The 19,433-nt window shown below is 41.8% G+C and overlaps 1 protein-coding gene across 1 annotated transcript in view; it reads left to right on the forward strand.

Moving 5' to 3' along the window:
- Positions 1-19,433, forward strand: part of LOC124556472 (succinyl-CoA:3-ketoacid coenzyme A transferase 1, mitochondrial) — a 99,410-nt gene that overhangs the window by 55,753 nt on the left and 24,224 nt on the right. Inside the window, exons 5-9 of the mRNA XM_047130426.1 lie at positions 1,278-1,446; positions 9,221-9,338; positions 9,497-9,716; positions 9,940-10,015; positions 12,323-12,493. Coding sequence (XP_046986382.1) covers positions 1,278-1,446; positions 9,221-9,338; positions 9,497-9,716; positions 9,940-10,015; positions 12,323-12,493 — 754 coding nt within the window. The remainder of the gene's footprint in view (positions 1-1,277; positions 1,447-9,220; positions 9,339-9,496; positions 9,717-9,939; positions 10,016-12,322; positions 12,494-19,433) is intronic.

Below are 19,433 nucleotides of genomic sequence, written 5' to 3' on the forward strand. Positions count from 1 at the left end.
GTATATCACCCTTAACAACCACAACTGCACTTAACTACTGCTCAATTTCAGTGGTTTTGGGTGGGTGAAATGTATTTTTGGTTTCCTCAAGGGAGTTGCTTACTGAGAATCATTATGTGGAGGATATACATCACTGAACATAAATTACTATCCCCTTAGTAGATTTTGCCCAAAGGGGCAGCCCTCCACACTCTCCCAAATGTTCTCAACCTTCTGATTTGTGAAGACTATTTCATACTACATAGATTTGAATCATTTGTCTCTAACATTATTTGACCTTCAGTGAGAGCTACCCAGTGATAACAGGGAAGACTGTGGATTTGCCCAACCTGAGGTAGGTATTACTGAGTTGGACAGTGTTGGCATTAATGTGGATTGTGGGAGTTAGCTCTCCCCACATGTTTGGCTTGGAGGGGCAGTTCGTCATGCCCTCCTAAATGTTAACATTGCTACGCATTCCCAGCAAAGATTCTCATAAATTTCAGTAGAACATAACATTGTTTGAAAGAAAAATAAATCAGCAACATGACTTGGGGGCAATTATACTGCCACAATGCTCCACTGGATCTACATCCAGGAAGTGAAGGTTGCAAATCCCTGTCAAACTACCCATGTTTTTTTGCGGTTTTCACAAATCATATTAGGTGAAAGTTACTGTTTTATTTGAAAAGTTCATGGCTGATTTACCTCTCCATCTTTGTCCAATCTGAACTAGCACTTGGTGTATGATAGCATGATTGTGAGTAGGATGTTACTCTCTTCTTCTTCTTCTTCTTCTTCTTCTTCTTCTTCTTCTCCTGTTCCCCTTTACCCTCTCATTCTCTTTCATGTGCTTCTTCCATTAAATACTTGGATGGATGGATGGATGGATGTAGTTGGTGAACAATTATAAAAGTTGCCTTTTACCACAATCTGCCAGGTGTTCTTAGTTTCTTTAACAGGTTACACCTGATAAAAGGACAACCTGTTCTATTACTTTGCATTGTTGGCGTGATTGCTAGAACTGTTAATAACCAAAAGTATTCTGTTAAAATCTGTAAAGAATGTGTATCACATTTAAAGGTCAGGCCTCTGAATATGCTTGATGATCAATTGAAATGAAACACCTGAAGAGATGATTTGACCATCCTTCCTGTAAAAAAAGAAACATCAGTACAGACTTCTTCAGTTTGCATATTGTAAAATTTCAGTTAATTGTAAAACTATTTTCATTGTATTTTGTAGAAATCACCTCAAACTGTGTGTTGCATACAAATTGATCTTTCTTTTTCTTTTAGGAAGAGTGCTCGAAACTTTAATCCAGCTATGTGTAAAGCTGCTCGCTTGGCCATTGCTGAAGTTGAAGAGCTAGTGCCACTTGGTGCGATTCCCCCAGATGAAGTTCATCTTCCTGGTATTTACGTGGATCGAGTAATTGCTGGACAGAATTATGAAAAGAGGATAGAGGTAAAAAAAATGCAAAATCATTGGCAGAAGTAACACAATAAAAATATATTGTTTGCTTTTTATTGTTTAAAACTCTTTAAATCATTAGTCTAATACCATTGACACCAGTTTACTCAAAATAATGCTTCGTATTTATGATTTCCAAGAATTTGTTGAATATATTTGGGAACAGTGGTAGAGCTTTAGTATCTTATATGATATGCTCTCTTTAACTTTAAACATATCTATATTAATTTTCTTGCTGGTATTCACTGTTCTGTTGCTTGTCCAGTATTTTAAAAGTGTTGATGTGTTGTTTTATTTTCTTGTTTAGTATAGTTTTCTTATACTGTGGTGGTCAATATATTACTGGACAATAGTGTGCTTATTAATATACCTGGAAGACAGTTGTCTGAAATTACGCCAGTTGTTAGGAACGTCTGCATCTGTACTGGACTGTTTTTATGTAAATTTTTGACCACACATTCCACTGAGCTTATAATTTTCATATCTCGTGAACTGAATTGAAATGATTTGTATTCTACACAATATACTCAATGCTTAGCTGCAGTCTTTTAGACACCAGTGAGGGCATTTCATGGAAATTGACAGACAACATGTGTAGCAGAGTTATTTATTTGTCTATGATTGGCAGCATTTTTTTAGCAGAGTTCTGAGATTTTCAGTTATTTACTGCATAATTACCATGCTAAAATGTCCTTGTTCATATGTAGAGTGTAGTAGCCACCAGAAAGATCGCGGGAGGTGCACATTGGCACGGCGCGTCACGGACGGTAGTTGCCGCAAGTAGAGTCCCATCCACCAGAGGGCACGCGAGAATTCGGACGCGACCTCTGCCGGCATGACAACAACAACAACAACAACAACTCCGGCAGCACGGGCTGTGCCCAGTCAGTTAACATCGGGCATGCCTAGGACACAGTCCCGGTCTACGCTAAGTGAAGTGCGACGTAAACGTGAACAGTGTTACTATACAATTGGCGACGAGTAGGGTCGTTCTTTCGCGTGTTGCGTCGTTGTTCCGGTTTCGCAGCTTCTCCACGGCATGGAGGATTTGGTGCAAGTTTTGGTTGCGCAGCAGACGGAACTCATGGCCACCATGAAACAAGTGCTTCCGGCGTTGCTCTCCACGCCGTCTGCTCCGGCGCCGTTCCCTCCTCCCTTTCCCCCGTATGATGAGACGGCGGAGGATTGGGACGCATATGAACATCGCCTTCGGCAGCATTTCCAGGCGTTTCATGTTGCCGATGCGGAGGTATGTCGTGCTCTCTTCTTGTCTTGGATATCTCCCTCGCTGTATCAAGTTTTGCGGCAGCTAGCGCCGTTGCAGGATCCCTCGTCCTTGTCTTTTGACGCATTGTGTTCATTGCTGTCTTCATATTATCGCCGCCGCAAGCATGTTGTGGCGGCTAGGGTCGAGTTCTATCAATGCAAGAAACAGCCCCAGCAGTCTTACCGGGCATGGGCCGCTACCCTGCACGGTCTTAGTCACAAGTGTCATTTTCTCACGGAGCAGTCGCGAGAGTCGTATGCCCACGTTATGGTACGCGACGTCGTTGTTCGTTCGGCCCCTGATAGGGAGGTCCGGCAACGGGCCATGCAGTTAGAAAACCCTTCCCTCGAGGAAGTCCTGTCCATTGCTCAATCGTATGAAGTCTCTCACGCAGCAGGTCAACAGCTGGAAGCGTGGTGCGACGTCGCGGAGGTTCAGGGCGGCGCGGACGCGTCCACTGTGTCAGGGGTGGACGACGTGCGAGCGGTACAATCCGGCCGTTACAGCCTCTCCCGCACGGCGCGTAAACAGAATTCCGGCCACCGGCCCCTGTTGCCGTCCTGTGCGTCGTGCTATATACATCATGATCGGTCAGAGTGCCCCCAGCGTTGGGCCGTTTGTCGCAAATGTAATAGAAAAGGTCACATTGCTAAAGTTTGCCGCTCAGCCTCAAAAGAATCGAAGGAAGCAGGTACAGAGGACATGGACATTGACATTCAGGAAGTTTCATCGGGCCAGGCTCCCGACGCATCGGCATGCAAATTCTTTATCGAGGTGTCGGTTCGGTCGCGCCGGTTACAACTGCAAGTCGATACGGGCACGGCAGTTTCGTTGTTGAATGCACAAACTTATTCCGACCTTGGATCGCCCCCGTTGGCGCCAGTTTACCGGCGTCTACGCGGTTATGGTAAACAGTTCATTCCCCTACTGGGTCAATTCACTTCCGACGTGACTTACAAATCAGTCACTCGACCTATTACTTTTATTGTTGTCAGTGATGCGAGCTCAGCTAACCTTTTTGGCCTGGATGCCTTTCAAGCTTTCGGTTTTTCTATCGCTGACACCATACAGTTGGTCTCCGAAGACGTTCCCTATCAATGATTGGAATCTTTGATCTCCTACTTTCCAGATATTTTTGAGGAGGGCCTGTGGCGTGTTTCAGATTTTGAAGCTCACTTAACGTTGAAGGCGTCGGCTCGCCCGCGTTTTCTACGCGCGAGGCAGATCCCCTTGGCTCTCCGCCCTCAGGTAAAGGAAGAGCTAGACCGGCTGACAGCCCTTGGGGTCGTTCTTCCCATTTATCCCAGTGAGTGGGCTTCGCCCCTCGTTATTGTATGGAAGCCCTCGGGAAAATTACGTCTTTGTGGCGATTTCAAGGCCACCATTAATTCCAAATTGGTGGTGGACACCTATCCTTTGCCTCGTGCTGATGAATTGTTCTCCTCCATGGAGGGAGGCCAATATTTTTCGAAAATCGATCTGTCGGCGGCTTATCATCAGATACCACTTGATGAGGACTCCAAACGGTTGGCGGTCGTCAACACCCCGTTTGGCCTTTAGCAATACCAGCGGTTGGCCTTTGGAATATCCAGTGCCCCGGCGATATTCCAGCGTTATCTTGAGCATGTCACGTCGACAATTCCTCATTGTATTAATTACCTGGATGACATAATTGTCACAGGCCGCAGCACGAAGGAACACTTGCACAACCTTCGCACCATCTTTCTCAAATTCAGGTCTGTGGGCTTGTGTTGCAACCTGCATAAGTCAACCTTCTTTCAACCATCCATTGAGTATGTGGGCTACACCATCTCTCGGCACGGTATCCAGCCACTAGGCAGTTTGGTCCAAGGTATCGTCAACCTTCCTCGGCCTGCTTCACTGAAAGAGTTAAAAGCTTTTTTAGGCAAGATAGCCTATTACCACCGGTTCATTCCCAGGGCTTCCACTATAGCCCACCACCTGTACTGCCTTCTGCACAAGGGTGTTCCTTTTGATTGGTCGCCTGCATGCGAGCGAGCGTTCACCTCGTTGAAGGGCCTCCTCACGTCAGCCCCTTGTTTGGCTACTTTTGATCCCCATAAGCCGTTGGTCCTTGCTACGGATGCTTCGCAGTATGGGGTGGGGGCGGTCCTGGCCCATCGCAATGCAGATGGTTCCGAGCAACCACTGGCGTTTGCGTCTAAAACGCTTAGTCCCGCGCAGGCCAATTACTCCCAGGTGGAAAAAGAGGCTTTGGCCATTGTCTATGCTGTTACCAAGTTTCACCCTTTATTGTATGGCACGAAGTTTCAGTTAATCACTGATCATAAGCCGTTAATATCGTTATTTGGCCCCGCCTCTCAGATTCCGGATAGGGCAGCCCACAGACTACAGCGCTGGGCCTTGTTCCTCTCTAAGTACCATTATGACATTCATTTTCGCCCTACAGGACAGCATGCCAATGCCGAAGCTCTTTCGCGTCTTCCGGTGGGCCCAGATCCTACATTCGATCGAGAGGAGATTGTGTGTTTTCATTTGGATATGGCGTCCCGCCAAGCGGTTGATGGCTTCCCAATCACTAGTTCTCGAGTCGCCAGGGAAACGGCAGCTGACCCGGTTCTCCGGCAAGTAGTTCGCCTCATTCAGCAGGGGTGGTCATCCCGCCCTCCGGGCCGGGCTTCAGACCCTCTTCGTAATTATTTTCTTCTACGGGACCGCCTCTCGGTCTTGGAAGGCGTTATCCTTCTGGCTACCGATGATACAGCTCCTCGCGTGGTTGTTCCTGCAAGTTTACGACGGGAGGTCCTCACGTTATTACATGCGGGGCACTGGGGTGTTTCCCGTACTAAAACCTTGGCTCGCAGACATGTGTACTGGCCCGGTATTGACAGAGAAATTGAGCACTTGGTGGCCGCCTGTTCCCAGTGTGCGAGCCAACAAGCATCTCCCAGAGCAGCGTTCTTTTCATGGCCGCCGGCAACCCAAGCATGGGAACGTGTTCACATCGATTTTGCGGGGCCGTTTCTCAACGGTTTTTGGCTCATTGTCATTGATGCTTATTCCCGATTCCCATATGTGGTTCGCTGCTCCTCAACCACTTCAGAAGTTGCAATCCAGGCACTAGCAAAAATCTTTTCTGTGGAAGGTCTGCCAATCACCCTGGTCTCGGACAATGGACCGCAGTTTATTTCGCAGACCTTCCAGGATTTTTGTAGGCGCTTTGGCATTCGGCACGTTTGCTCTCCCGCCTTTCATCCACAATCGAATGGGGAAGCCGAGCGCATGGTGCGCACATTTAAGATGCAGATGAAAAAGTATGTGCACGAATTTTCTGCGGAGGAAGCATTGACGTTTTTCTTGACGGCATACCGGACCACACCAATGGGAGAACGCAGCCCTGCAGAGCTCCTCCATGGGCGTCAACCTGGGACTCTGCTGCACCTCCTCCGGCCTGGTCCTCGCCAGTCTTCACAAAACGGAGTACCCTGGCTTTCCACTGGGTATGTCGGTCTGAGCCTGTGGATTTGGTAGCAATCCACGTTGGATACCAGCAGTGGTCCTGCGCCGAAATGGCCGCCGGCTCTATACCTTGCAGGCGGGGGACCGGGTGGTACGTCGTCACCAAAATCAGCTACGTCCACGTTCGGGCACCCACCCTCCGCCCTCTAGGACACCGGCTTCCCCATTGCCGGCACCTGTGTTGGTTTCACAGGGGATGTTGCCTCCTCTCCCTGCTGTGCCTCTGCCGCACTGCGATGGTTCTCAGCCTTTGCAGCCTCCAGTAGCTCCAGCACCGGCATCGCCATTGTTCGAGATGCCCCAGCGAGAGCTGGCCCCCCTAGCAGGTCCGGTTTCTCAGGAGGTTGGTTCACCTGTGGTCGTCCCTTCCCCTTCGTTCCCGTCACTGGGTCTTGCCCCTCCCGGGGTAGAACAGGATCCGGAGTTCGACAGCTTATCGCCCGTTCTGTCCCGGGCTCCGGTTGTGGGACGACGGGGGCCTCTTCGTGTGGGTCACTTCCAGCCGTATTCGAAGGTTCCAGCTCGAGGGTTGGCAGATCCCCTCGACTCCGGCCATCCAATGGATGTGGAGGTCATCGCTCATGCCCGACGCTCCACCTTCCGACGCAGTGGATCACAGTGGCTTCACCCCCCCGAAGGAGGAGGAGTGTAGTAGCCACCAGAAAGATCGCAGGAGGCGCACATTGGCACGGCGCGTCACGGACGGTAGTTGCCGCAAGTAGAGTCTCGTCCACCAGAGGGCACGCGAGAATTCGGACGCGACCTCTGCCGGCATGACAACAACAACAACAACAACAACAACAACTCCGGCAGTATGGGCCGTGCCCAGTCAGTTAACATCGGGCATGCCAAGGACACAGTCCCGGTCTACGCTAAGTGAAGTGCGACGTAAACGTGAACAGTGTTACTACATAGAGCTTCTATTAAATGATCATTTGACAAAAATGAGTTCAGAAATAAGGTAGTGCTAACACAGCCTGTAGCCATTTCTGCAGGAAGGTGCCACCCAGTAATCTATTTATTTCCCTCCTTTGACTGCTCAAATGAACAGAAATGGTATAGAACTCAGTTTCTTCATCCACTTAGACTCATAAGAAACTTCTGGAGCATGTAAAGAATAAATTCAGACAGTTATAATTAGATGCCTTGGATTTTGCTAGGTTGATTCCATAAAACTGTGCACAGCGTCTTCGCAAGATCTTCTTCCCAAGTGTTAATAGCTACATCTAAAATTATTTTGTTGTAGGTAAAGGAGAATTTGGAAAACACAACAGATAATTTTGACACTTATTTGCTTCATTAATAAAATAAAGATAGCACATCTGTTATGCTGCTGACCCATACACTAAGAAATACATTATATGGTGCAGCCATAAAGCTAGCAACTTCAAATCAATAACCCTTGTAGATTGTGGGATAGTTGGATTAATGATGTTAGAAATTAAATAAAGTAATGCTATAATTGTGGGTGTCCTACAGAAGTGAAGTTGACCTTTAAACTTATTGTAAGAATATGGCAATATGATACCCGAGTTGGGATGGAAGTCATTAAAGCAAAGACGTTTTTCGTCACGGCGAGATCTATTTACGAAATTTCAGTCACCAACTTTCTCTTCCGAATGCCAAAATATTATGTTGAGCCCAACCTACATAGGTAGGAATGATCATCAAAATAAAATAAGAGAAATCAGAGCTCGAACAGAAAGGTTTAGGTGTTCGTTTTTCCCGCGTGCTGTTCGGGAGTGGAATGGTAGAGAGATAGTATGATTGTGGTTCGATGAACCCTATACCAAGCACTTAAATGTGAATTGCAGAGTAATGATGTAGATTTGCAATGTAGGAAAAAGACAGAGTGCTACGTATCGTGAAGAAGACATATCAAGTTGCAGATAGGCACAATTAAGACACTCACATATAGCTTTCGGCCACAGCCTTTGTCATTAAGAGGCACACACACATACCCCGCCCCCCCTCCCCCGCCCCACACACACACACACACACACACACACACACACACACACACACCTACCAAATCCAGTGTCTTGGGCTGGAATGCAAGATCACGTGGGATTCTAGCAGGAATCTGGAGGGGGTGGGGAAGTGGAAGTGGAAGTGGAAGTGGAAGGGGACGGGATAGTAGTGTACAGATGGGGGGAGAGATGAATGCTGTCTGTTGGAGTGAGCAGGGACTAGACTGCCGACAGGTGCAGCGTCAGGAGGTTGTGAGACAGGGAGGTGGGGAGAAAAGGTGCATAAAGGAGAGTAGTGGGGGAAAGATGGGCCGATGGGTTGGCAGTTTGCTGCAAATATTGGGGTGGGATGAGAATGGGGAGAAAATGATGGGACAGAAGGGGTGGAAACTTATCCTTAAAACTCATTCTCTGCTCCTGTAATAATCCCGGCCACAGCCTATGGTAAAATATTGTCACCACACCCTCTGCCCAACAGTTTCCACTTCTTCTGTCCTATCATCCCCTCCCCAATCTCATCTCTCACCCTGTTTATTTGCTGCCCCCTCCCAATGCATCTGCCCATCTTTCCCCACTCCTCTCCTTTCTTCCTCATCTCCCTGCCCCACAACCTCCTGATGCTGTGCATGTTGGCAGTCTAGTCCCTGCATACTTTACCAGACAGTTTGTCTCTCTCCCCACCCATACACTACTATCCCTTCCCCTTCCCCTCCGGATTGCTGCTTGGATCCCACGTGAAGTTGCATTCCGGCCCGAGATGTTGGAATTGGTGGTCGCATGTGCTATGTGGCCAGAAGCTGCCTGGAGTTTCCATTGTAAAAATATTTGGGTCAACATGATAACCATAAGTTAATTTTATAACTGTGCTTCCATTTGCATTTGTAGCTAACAGTATCAGTAGCTTTAGATGATTTTATGAGTGCTGTGTTATGAAATAATTCACAGCAAATTGAGTGTAATAGAAACAAAGTTTCTCATTGTTGACAGTAAGTCATAATTTTGATTCTTACTGTGGTTTTGTGTTCTACAGCAATTAACCTTACTGAAAAAATCAAAGAGCTCTTCTGCAGCAAGTTCAAGCCCAGCAGCCGCAATGCGTGAAAGAATTATTAGGCGTGCTGCCCTTGAATTCAAGGATGGCATGTATGGTATCCTTTTGAAAGTGGTCTGCTAACTATTCCCTTTTCTAGGTCAGAATAGAAAGCAATTTGTAATCTTTGTATGCCAATCTTCCTTGTTTAATAATTAATTTCTGTATAACTGTATTTAATATTACTTGGAAGTGTGTCCTTAATAATATTTGCAGTTAATCTTGGTATTGGTATACCAATGCTTGCCAGCAACTACATTCCTGAAGGTATGTCAGTTTGCATGCAGAGTGAGAATGGTATATTAGGGCTAGGACCATTCCCAGCTACTCAGGAAGAGGTTGATCCAGATCTGATTAATGCTGGCAAACAAACTGTGACAGTTCAACCTGGAGCATCATTTTTCAGCAGTGATGAGAGCTTTGCAATGATAAGAGGGTTCGTATTTTTTCAATGTACAATAATAATGGAGAGATGCAGTCTTATATGAATAATGGCCTTGCAATTAAAGCCCACATTTTCTTTTTATTTTATTTTTTCTTGTCATGTTAGCAGTCCTATTTTTTACGGTTTTGATATTATTATTATTATTATTATTATTATTATTATTGTTATCATCATCATCATTATTATCGTGTTCTCTCTTTTTATATTAATTTAGTGGGCACGTTGACCTGACTATCCTTGGAGCCATGCAGGTCTCACAGTATGGTGATCTTGCTAATTGGATGATACCAGTAAGTATTCAGCAACTAACTGGAGTAAAGTGCATGCGTTTCGATGTGGTGGTGGTGATTATGGTTATGGTTGTGGTAATTATTTAAATTTTCTAAATTATTTTGTCTTTGGTCATATAGCTTTGTTTTGGTTATCACCACTGGGTGTTCAAGACTGTGTTCTGTAATTTCATTACTAGTCAAAGTTACCACTATTTCCCATATTAGTAAATTATGTTGTGTCCAAAATTTAAGAATTTATCAAACTATCGTTTTTCCCTTGTAATTGCTTGATTAAAGATAATCTGTATTACTAAAATGCTTATCTGGAACACGGTACCAGCTTCAGCATAGGGGCAACTTAGATTAGATTATTTTGCATAATTATAGGCCGAATTTAAAGAATTTAAAATGCTGTCATAATCTAATCATTGAGAGATGTAATCGGATGTTAAAAGTTTAACGCAGTAAGACAAATATTACAGTTACAAATTGTGTGTTTGTCTTGAGGCAACGTAACTATTGGTGCACAAATACTCATACTTCATCTGGTATTTGAGATTCGGAGCACTTAGTGGCTTCAAACAAAGGTTACACATCATTTCAAACCTTTTCTAAACTTTTTATCACTGTTTTATACATTGGAGTTTGATTCTTTAAAGAGCCAGGGGTTTTGCTGGAATGTAACTAAACCAATAAACTACATGGTAAATACCATCAATTATCAGTGTGACAGTGTTATTGTGTGTGATCACTGAAGGATAAATTCTGATAAAAATTCAGAATATATCTCTCTGTCTGCGGCATAGTGTATGCCATAAACCTTATTAAAATGAGTCAGACCAGGTCTCAGTCCTGGTCCTCAAGTTTCACGTGAAACACACTACCAAACTGAGCTCTTGGATCATACTTCTCATACCAGTTTAAAGCTTCAATCGACCAGTATCTTTATGCTTTCTTATATACTTTGCAGGAATGTAAGCATAGTTATGGTGTAGAATAGTTTAGCTTTGGCTGTATCTTATGTTTGCGTTACAAAAATGCACATAAAAGTTCTGGAAATGTACAAGCTTTCAGAGCCAGTGGCTCCTCCTCCTAGCAGAAGGTTTGAAAGGGATGGAAGAGGAGTGAAGGAAAAGGAATGGTGACTTTCCTTCTCATCCTTTCTGGTAAGTCTCCAACTCCGGGTTCTGGGTGACTTTTCCCTAACTGTCCTTTCTTCTTAAACCTCACCAGTCCTTTTCCTTTATTCTTCTTTTCCCCTTCAACCATTATGCAAGAAGGCACCACCCCTGGCTCCAAAAGCTTAACGTTTCCTGAACTTGTGTATGTGTTTTCTCCTGCCACCACTTGGTGAGTAGATTCTTCATCTATTACATAGGGTGATTCAAAAAGAATACCACAACTTTAGGAATTTAAAACTCTGCAACGACAAAAGGCAGAGCTAAGCACTATCTGTCGGTGAATTAAGGGAGCTATAAAGTTTCATTTAGTTGTACATTTGTTCGCTTGAGGCGCTGTTGACTAGGCGTCAGCGTCAGTTGATGCTAAGATGGTCCCTTTTTCTTTGAAGGTGCTACTGTAACTGGACTACAGTATCTGGAGATGTTAGAGAATTGGCTGTTCCCTCAGCTCGAACAAGAAGCACAACAATTCATATTTCAGCAGGATGGAGCGCCACCACATTGGCACTTATCTGTCCGTAACTACCTGAACGTCAACTACCCGAGGCGATGGATCGGCCGCCAGGCAGCCCGTGACAGACCACTTCATCACTGGCCTCCAAGAAGCCCTGATCTTACCCCCTGCAATTTTTTCTTATGGGGGTATGTTAAGGATATGGTGTTTTGGCCACCTCTCCCAGCCACCATTGATGATTTGAAATGAGAAATAACAGCAGCTATCCAAACTGTTACGCCTGATATGCTACAGAGAGTGTGGAACGAGTTGGAGTATCGGGTTGATATTGCTCGAGTGTCTGGAGGGGGCCATATTGAACATCTCTGAACTTGTTTTTGAGTGAAAAAAAAACCTTTTTAAATACTCTTTGTAATGATGTATAACAGAAGGTTATATTATGTTTCTTTCATTAAATACACATTTTTAAAGTTGTGGTATTCTTTTTGAATCACCCTGTATTTTTAAAGAGTGATTATTTTTGTTGATATACCATTTATTTGGATGTCTATATAGTTTGAAGATAAGTTGTCCTCAAGCAGAAATGGAATGGATCATTTGAAGTAGCAGGAAAAAATACACAGTTTGGTCATCAAAATTTGATAATGACGTAATACATATAAATCAAATTTGCATTATGCCTTGTTTCAGGGGAAGCTGGTGAAAGGAATGGGAGGTGCAATGGACTTGGTAGCTGCCCCTGGAACAAAAGTGGTTGTGACTATGGAGCATACTGCAAAAGGAGGTGCACACAAGATTCTGTCACAGTGTACATTACCACTGACAGGGAAAAGCTGTGTAGACATGATAATAACAGAAAAGGTAAGGTATAATAATGACCGTGTTTTTAATTTTTTCATTTTTTTAGTAGAATGTTAAATACAAAATACAAAAAATAGTTGTACTACTCCATATGCACACCTTACATTGTCTTAAGGGAAGTTTATTTTAATGGCAAGTGTAAGGGAGAAATTTATTCTGTACAGATTTTCGCATTGCTGTGTTTTATATAATGGCACTTCGTTACTCTTTCCAGTTGCTACCTTTTGACAGTCATTATTACACTTATTGACAAGACTAAACTTTACAGTTTACATTAGTTCCTCACTAAAGGGTAAAGTCTTCATTTGGAATACACCACTATGCATGTAATTCATGTTTTATCACCAGAAAGTGATATAGGCCCCAATTGTGCTGTCAGACATCTCTGAAATATTTATCCATTGTTTCCCATTTAATCTTCAGATAAATGCAGTGACTCTACATTTCTAACATGGGTGTAGCAGATTTTCTGTCTGTATGTTCACCTAACACATACCCTAGATGCTAAAGTTCAATAATTTCCAACTTACTTGAAGTTGATAGGAAAAAAATATTTAGGTTTTCTTCTGGGACAGTTACATTCAGAATTCTTGCTCTGTGCTGACAGAAGGAACACGTTGTTGATCATAATTTTCTAGCCGTTGACCTTTCTCAATAATAGCATAATGTCTAGATTATATTAGTGACATCGAGTGAGTGCTCACCAAAATATATCAATTTCTTTTTTAATTGCTGAAGTTATGGATGGTTATATGTGCTACGGAATGAATAAAATAACTTTTCGATTGACAGAGTAGAATGCTGGGGTGCAGTATTGTCAGGATCCAGCCAGACGGTGCTCAATGAGGGGCTTCAATTGGCAGGCTACTGCACCCTACCACTTGACTCACTGAAATGCCAGTCACACTTATTTAAATCCAATCATAGGCAGACAGAAGCTTAGAAAAGAGAGAACCTACAGTAAAACTTTCCCAGAATCTTGGAATAGGCATACAAACAGTGAGAGACTTAAAGAAAAATAAAGAAACACTAAATTTTGCAACAATAGCTGACAAAAGGCTGTCAAAGAATAAGTACCTGAAAACAGCAACTTGTTGAAAACTAGATGCATCAAAAACTATATGAAACACTGCATTTGTAGTTTCAGAACAGAAGCAGCACAAGTTACCATATCGGATCCAACGTTGATATAGAAAGCAGCAGATTTCATGAAAAATGTGGGGAATGGATAAAAATGTAATGTTTTATCAGAATATCTAGCTTGATAAGCCCTGCTGTGAAATTTGAGAAATTGCTGTTCAGAGTGGGAAACATAATGCTAACAAAAACACAACTTATGCTTTTTGCAGCAAATTCTCCAGTTGGAAAGAACAGAAATCTTTTCTCCCAGAACAGATTTAAAATACTGTTGAAACTGGACTGTAGTGGAAGGGCATGCCTATAGAACTTAACACATGCTGCTGAACATAAGACTGCAAATTTAGTGAGTGAACACAAATTGAAGAAATTTGCTATAGGCAAATATTTAAAACAAACTGTGTGCATTCACAGGAATAATGAACTTACCACTACATGTAAGTCACCCAGATATAGTGAATTAAATGATCAAGGAACCAGTATCACACTCACTGAGGCACTAAAATGCTTTTATCTGTTATTAGTGTATGCAGAATAAAATATGTTTGATTATACCAATGTTATGACTCTCCAGAAAAAGCCGGCCGCTGTGGCCGTGCGGTTCTAGGCGCTGCAGTCCGGAACCGCGGGACTGCTACGGTCGCAGGTTCGAATCCTGCCTTGGGCATGAATGTGTGTGATGTCCTTAGGTTAGTTAGGTTTAAGTAGTTCTTAGTTCTAGGGGACTGATGACCTAAGATGTTAAGTCCCATAGTGCTCAGAGCCATTTGAACCATTTGATCAGAAAACAATTTCATGAAGAACAGAAAGAGAAAAAGAAGGTGGACAATAGTTTGTCAAAAGTGGCTGAAAGCAAGAGATAAAAAATACGGTGTGTCTTGTTAATTCCTGGCAAGTAATGCAGTGGGTTTTCAAATTTTGACATGTAGAATGTTTTGTATATACAGTAAGCAGCAGTTTCTGGTAAAAATGTGTATTTTGGATTATTCATGTATTTGGTTATCCATGCAGGCTTGTGAATGCCTTAACCTGAACAACTGGGAGCTTGCTGTGTTAGGAAGGTTACCGGTTGCCTCTTGTGAACAAAACACTTGAGCTAGGATGTGTCCAGACAGAGGGGGAGTGTATTGAACGCTATATGTGTGCGTCACTTTGTTCCTGTCATGTATTTTGACGAAAATAGTTTTGCTTCCTCTGACAGCCAGAGTCCTGTTGTAAACCGTCTAATACTGACATCCTGGAAAGGAAAAAAAAGGAAAAAACAAAAATTGAAGTATTTTGTCAGAGAATTGTAAAAATAGAGAAAAATGAATTCTTAAATACCCCACAATAAATACCTGTCTGGTCAGTGTTGATAACAAAATCTATGTTGAAATTTGGTATCAGTTTTAACATCTGGGTTTTAAAAGTGTCTGCAGCTGGCAACATTTTTTCAGTTTTCGCTGTTTCTTTTCTTGAAACAAATCTCATCACTTTTCTCTGGCGAATCCCATACTTACTTTTGAAACTATGAACCCATCTGTCAGAAGCTTTAAATTCAAAATCCGTAAACTGTTGTGCTGCAGCTAAAGCCAATGCTTGTAAATTCCATGTAGTCACTTGCTGATAATTCTATCAGGCTTCAACAAAATTATCATACATCCAGGAACTGATTGCTGCATACTTATCAAATTGAGTTCTCCATTTTTTTATATTTCTTTTTCCGTTGGGATAACCATTCCTTCTTTCTTAACCGGCTGCATTCTTCATTTTGTCATGTTTGTATTTTCCTCGTGGGATGAGGCTTTGTGATATTAACAATGTTAATTTTGTAGTCCTAAGAAAGTAAGCTTCTCTTGCCTTCTTTTCTTCTGGTTCATATTCATCCGATGAGCTGTGGTCTTCATACTTCTCGAAAGGTTCACCTTCACAGTTTTCATTTTCACGAGCAAGTTCATAATCAGTCACAAGTATTTTTTCAACCAACATGTCCATAGTACTTCGGTAAATTTCTTCTCCCATAAACACTGCTTCATGAGAAATTGTCATTGAAGATTCCAATGCAATCACGTTATTTGTGGCAAGCAAGCTTTCATAACAAACAACCACATCTTTTAACATCGCCTTCAATACTTCATTGTATAATAAATCTGCAACTTATGACACTTTCATAATTTTTTCCTTGATAGATTTTTTTTTTTAAATTCAGAATATTGTAAAAGTTCCGATAATATTTCACAGTACAGAAAGCTCCAGTCTCTGCAAAAGTCGGGAAAGGACTGGCACTGTAGCAGGTAAGGCCCATTGCTCGATTAGTTCCATGCAGGCCTTGACACTTCCTGTTTGTATATACAATAGGGCAGTAGTGATACTCTGATTTTCTATGAAGACTCCAGTACCTCAAATTTACAACAATATTTATAACTTTTGCACAGCTTAAAATATTGCCCATTTTTGTAATAACATAGGAATGACAGTAATTACTACTGTAATTTACCTCCATTGACAAGGCATTTGAAATTATTCAACGTTTTAAAAAAGATAGTATTGATGAGTGTAATTCAAATTTTAAGTATCCTGGAACAGCCATTTCATAAACAAAATAAAATTATTTGTGATTTAATTGATAATACATTAGTTCATTAATTTTACTTAAAAGTTGTTGTTATTTTTCAATCAATTAACAAAACAAAATAAAATTGAGCCAGCAGGTAGGATCAAACCCAGATTGGTCATACAACATTCTAGAATGCTACTGATTAAGCTGTTTCACCTCTATGCTGTAATGCTATTTCTGATGGTACGTGAGGTGCATATGAGCTACGCTTAAAACTTTAGAGCCTTTTTTCTCGGAATTTTCTAGATAGTGTACTTTAAGACTTCTATGAGTCTTTGATGTCTACTACCGACCTGTGAAGTCTCATCCTGAACTGAATTTCAGAGACTGGAAGGTCCACTTGTTAGTTATTTCTTTGTTTTTGAAACTTCCTACAGTAAAATTATTGTTATAGTTTGTGATTCAATTAAAATACCGCTCTACATTTTTTAATGTTACTAATGCTTTATACGTCACTTTTTTTCTTTTGGAGTGCTTCTTCATGCAGATTTTTTGTCAGGAATTAGTCTATTTTTGTCAAGCCACAGTGAGGTAATGGTGGTGCACAGCATTTTACTGTTGTTTGATTTCTTACATTAAATGTATGTGATAGATTCTGCAAATACTTTTCAGTGCATGATCTATAGCAGCGCACACTCACTGCACATTTTGAGGACCACATATGGACTCATGGAGAACTTAACGTTAATCAAAAGTAATATTTAAGATATTCAATTAGATTTAAAAACCAAAAAGTCTGCCCATCTTCAAAGCCACCTAGAATGGAAAGAAGTTGCTAACTCCAGTGTCAGCATACGTTTAAAGGGGGTGCCTAACTGCTACTACAGAAACTTAGCACAGAGGAACTATATTAATCAGTATGTTCACTTTATAACTATTCCCCTTGAAATGTGGGTTCTATGTGACGAACAAAACTCAAATTAGTATCATTGAGAGTTGATTCACATCTATTCAGAGGCTTTTGTATATTGATGGAGCTCGATATTTGCAAATTGGACACCTAGGGCCATTAAAACAGCTCACAGAGTCAAGAGTGCAAGAAGGCTGAATGTTTAAAGGTTTTCTTCTCATTTCGTTAAAGAATTTCCTCTAGCAATTTTCAGCTCCATGGGAAATGAAAACTTTGTGGCCTTGTACCCACCATGATTTGTAGTTGCAATCCCCACCACTTTCACATCGTAACGGGTGCAGAACCACTGAGCTAATGAGGCATTGTTGACAGCAGTGCTCTCATATTGCAAGATCAGTCAGTGAACCTCATAATGCACCATCAAACATAAGAACAGTTGACTTATATAAAGAACAGAATACGTGGAGTTCAGAAATGAAACCTTACTTCTCAGTGTCTTACCTTACATGAAGATTATATAGCATAAATCATTGAACAGGGAAATGAATGTCAAATGAAGTTAGCAGGTCTATTCAGGGCCATGCACTCTCACAGTGTTGCCAAATATTTTTGGTGATGGTGCCACTTCCTAGCTGGTCTAGGAGAAGCCATGTAGCGAAATGCTATACAGACTCGTCATATTGTTATCTCCTGACACATTCTAACGTCGCCTTTTAGAGTATCTGTATGTAAAACAGTCTATTGCATTTAATCCAGAATTTCTCTGTTTTTAAGCTTTCCAGTGTGGAAGTGGGCTGTTAATCCCAGTGTTATACAATATCAACATTGTGATATCTAAGCTAGTGGCAGGTTAGCTCGTGAAAGATATGGCATGTGAAATATGGAGGTGTATAATTTTCCATCATGATTACAATTTTAATGAAACAGAAACAAATAAAACATATTGATAGTTAGAATGAAAGCTTATTTCAGTGGAATAAAAAATAACTGGAAATCAACCTTATCCCATATCGTGAAACAGTAAGGTATCAAACACATTGCACCATGAAATTGGCTATGTATATTGGTGGGGACGGAAGCAAGAAGAACCACAGTTAACGAATTATTCGAAGCCATGCACTAATCAGTTCATTTCAGGATTCAGAAAAGAGCAAACTGAGAAATATGTTAATTTGCATGGAAACAAAACTGGAGATGTGGGCAATGTGCATTTCAGCACCTTCATACATTTTTCATGTTGAGATCTATATGTATGTAATGCACACTAAATAGCCTTTTAATTGCTATCTTAATGTTTCCTCCTCGATTGGCCTTTAGATCATGAAAATAATCCAAATTCAGGCCACTTATGGTTCCTTCAAATTGTTGTAGTGACAGATGTTTCTGTGTTCCTGTAAATACTCGTTATCATCACTACTAGTTTCGGGCACTGCCCAGTCTCAAATGCATCTATAGGGAGAAACATGGAGACATCATTTTCGTTTTTTTAAAAATCATGCACCATGCATATTGGTGCAGAAATATGCATGGTACCTGATTTTTGAGACGATAACAATGATGTGTCCACATCTGTCACTCTTGATGCACATGACAAGGGGCAGTGCCCGAAATGAGTAGTGTATATAAAAATACAGGGTACATAGCCTGGTGGAACAATGTTGTTTTTTAAATTTATATGTGTTGTTGCTTGATATTTGGAAAGCACAACACTATGCCTGCACCCAGTGTGGTAGATCGTCAGAAGACTTACAAACTGCATTCAAAATCTAATGTCACAAGTGAAACACGCACTTGATTACCTTGAATTTAAATGCTACTTTACATAGCTGTGTAGATAGAAGCAATATGAATCTTTAAGTTATCCGCTGGTATAATCCATTTGAATAGTAACACAAATACAGTCTTCCAATTACAATTGTTATACTATAACCAGAAGCTTTGCCTAGAGTAAACTGTGGTTATTGTCACAAATTCGCACGTATCTGTAGCGGGTGCGGAGACCATACTGAACATTCAATTGTTGAGTAATATACTGCTTCAGTTACAAAGTTCAGCTTGCCTCACTGTCCTTCCATTAACATCTTTGCTTATTGGCCTACTCCTATTATCCTGAATACAAGACAGTGAGGTAAATAATAAATCATATTGTGGATTCGCATGAAAAATTTGAATGTATGGCTCATGAAGCAGAAAAAAACAGAAGACTTATGGAAATGTGCTGATGTGCACTGTCAAACATTTTTCATCGCTAGCTCTACCATCAGTAATGGATTCTAACAAGCTTTTTCAGTGCTTCTGTAATTTTTCCAATCTTGTTTGATACTGAGGAGATGCTGAACAAAATACAGATTCTTGTC

The sequence above is a fragment of the Schistocerca americana genome, chromosome X, assembly GCF_021461395.2.
Source record: "Schistocerca americana isolate TAMUIC-IGC-003095 chromosome X, iqSchAmer2.1, whole genome shotgun sequence".
NCBI lineage: Eukaryota > Metazoa > Arthropoda > Insecta > Orthoptera > Acrididae > Schistocerca > Schistocerca americana.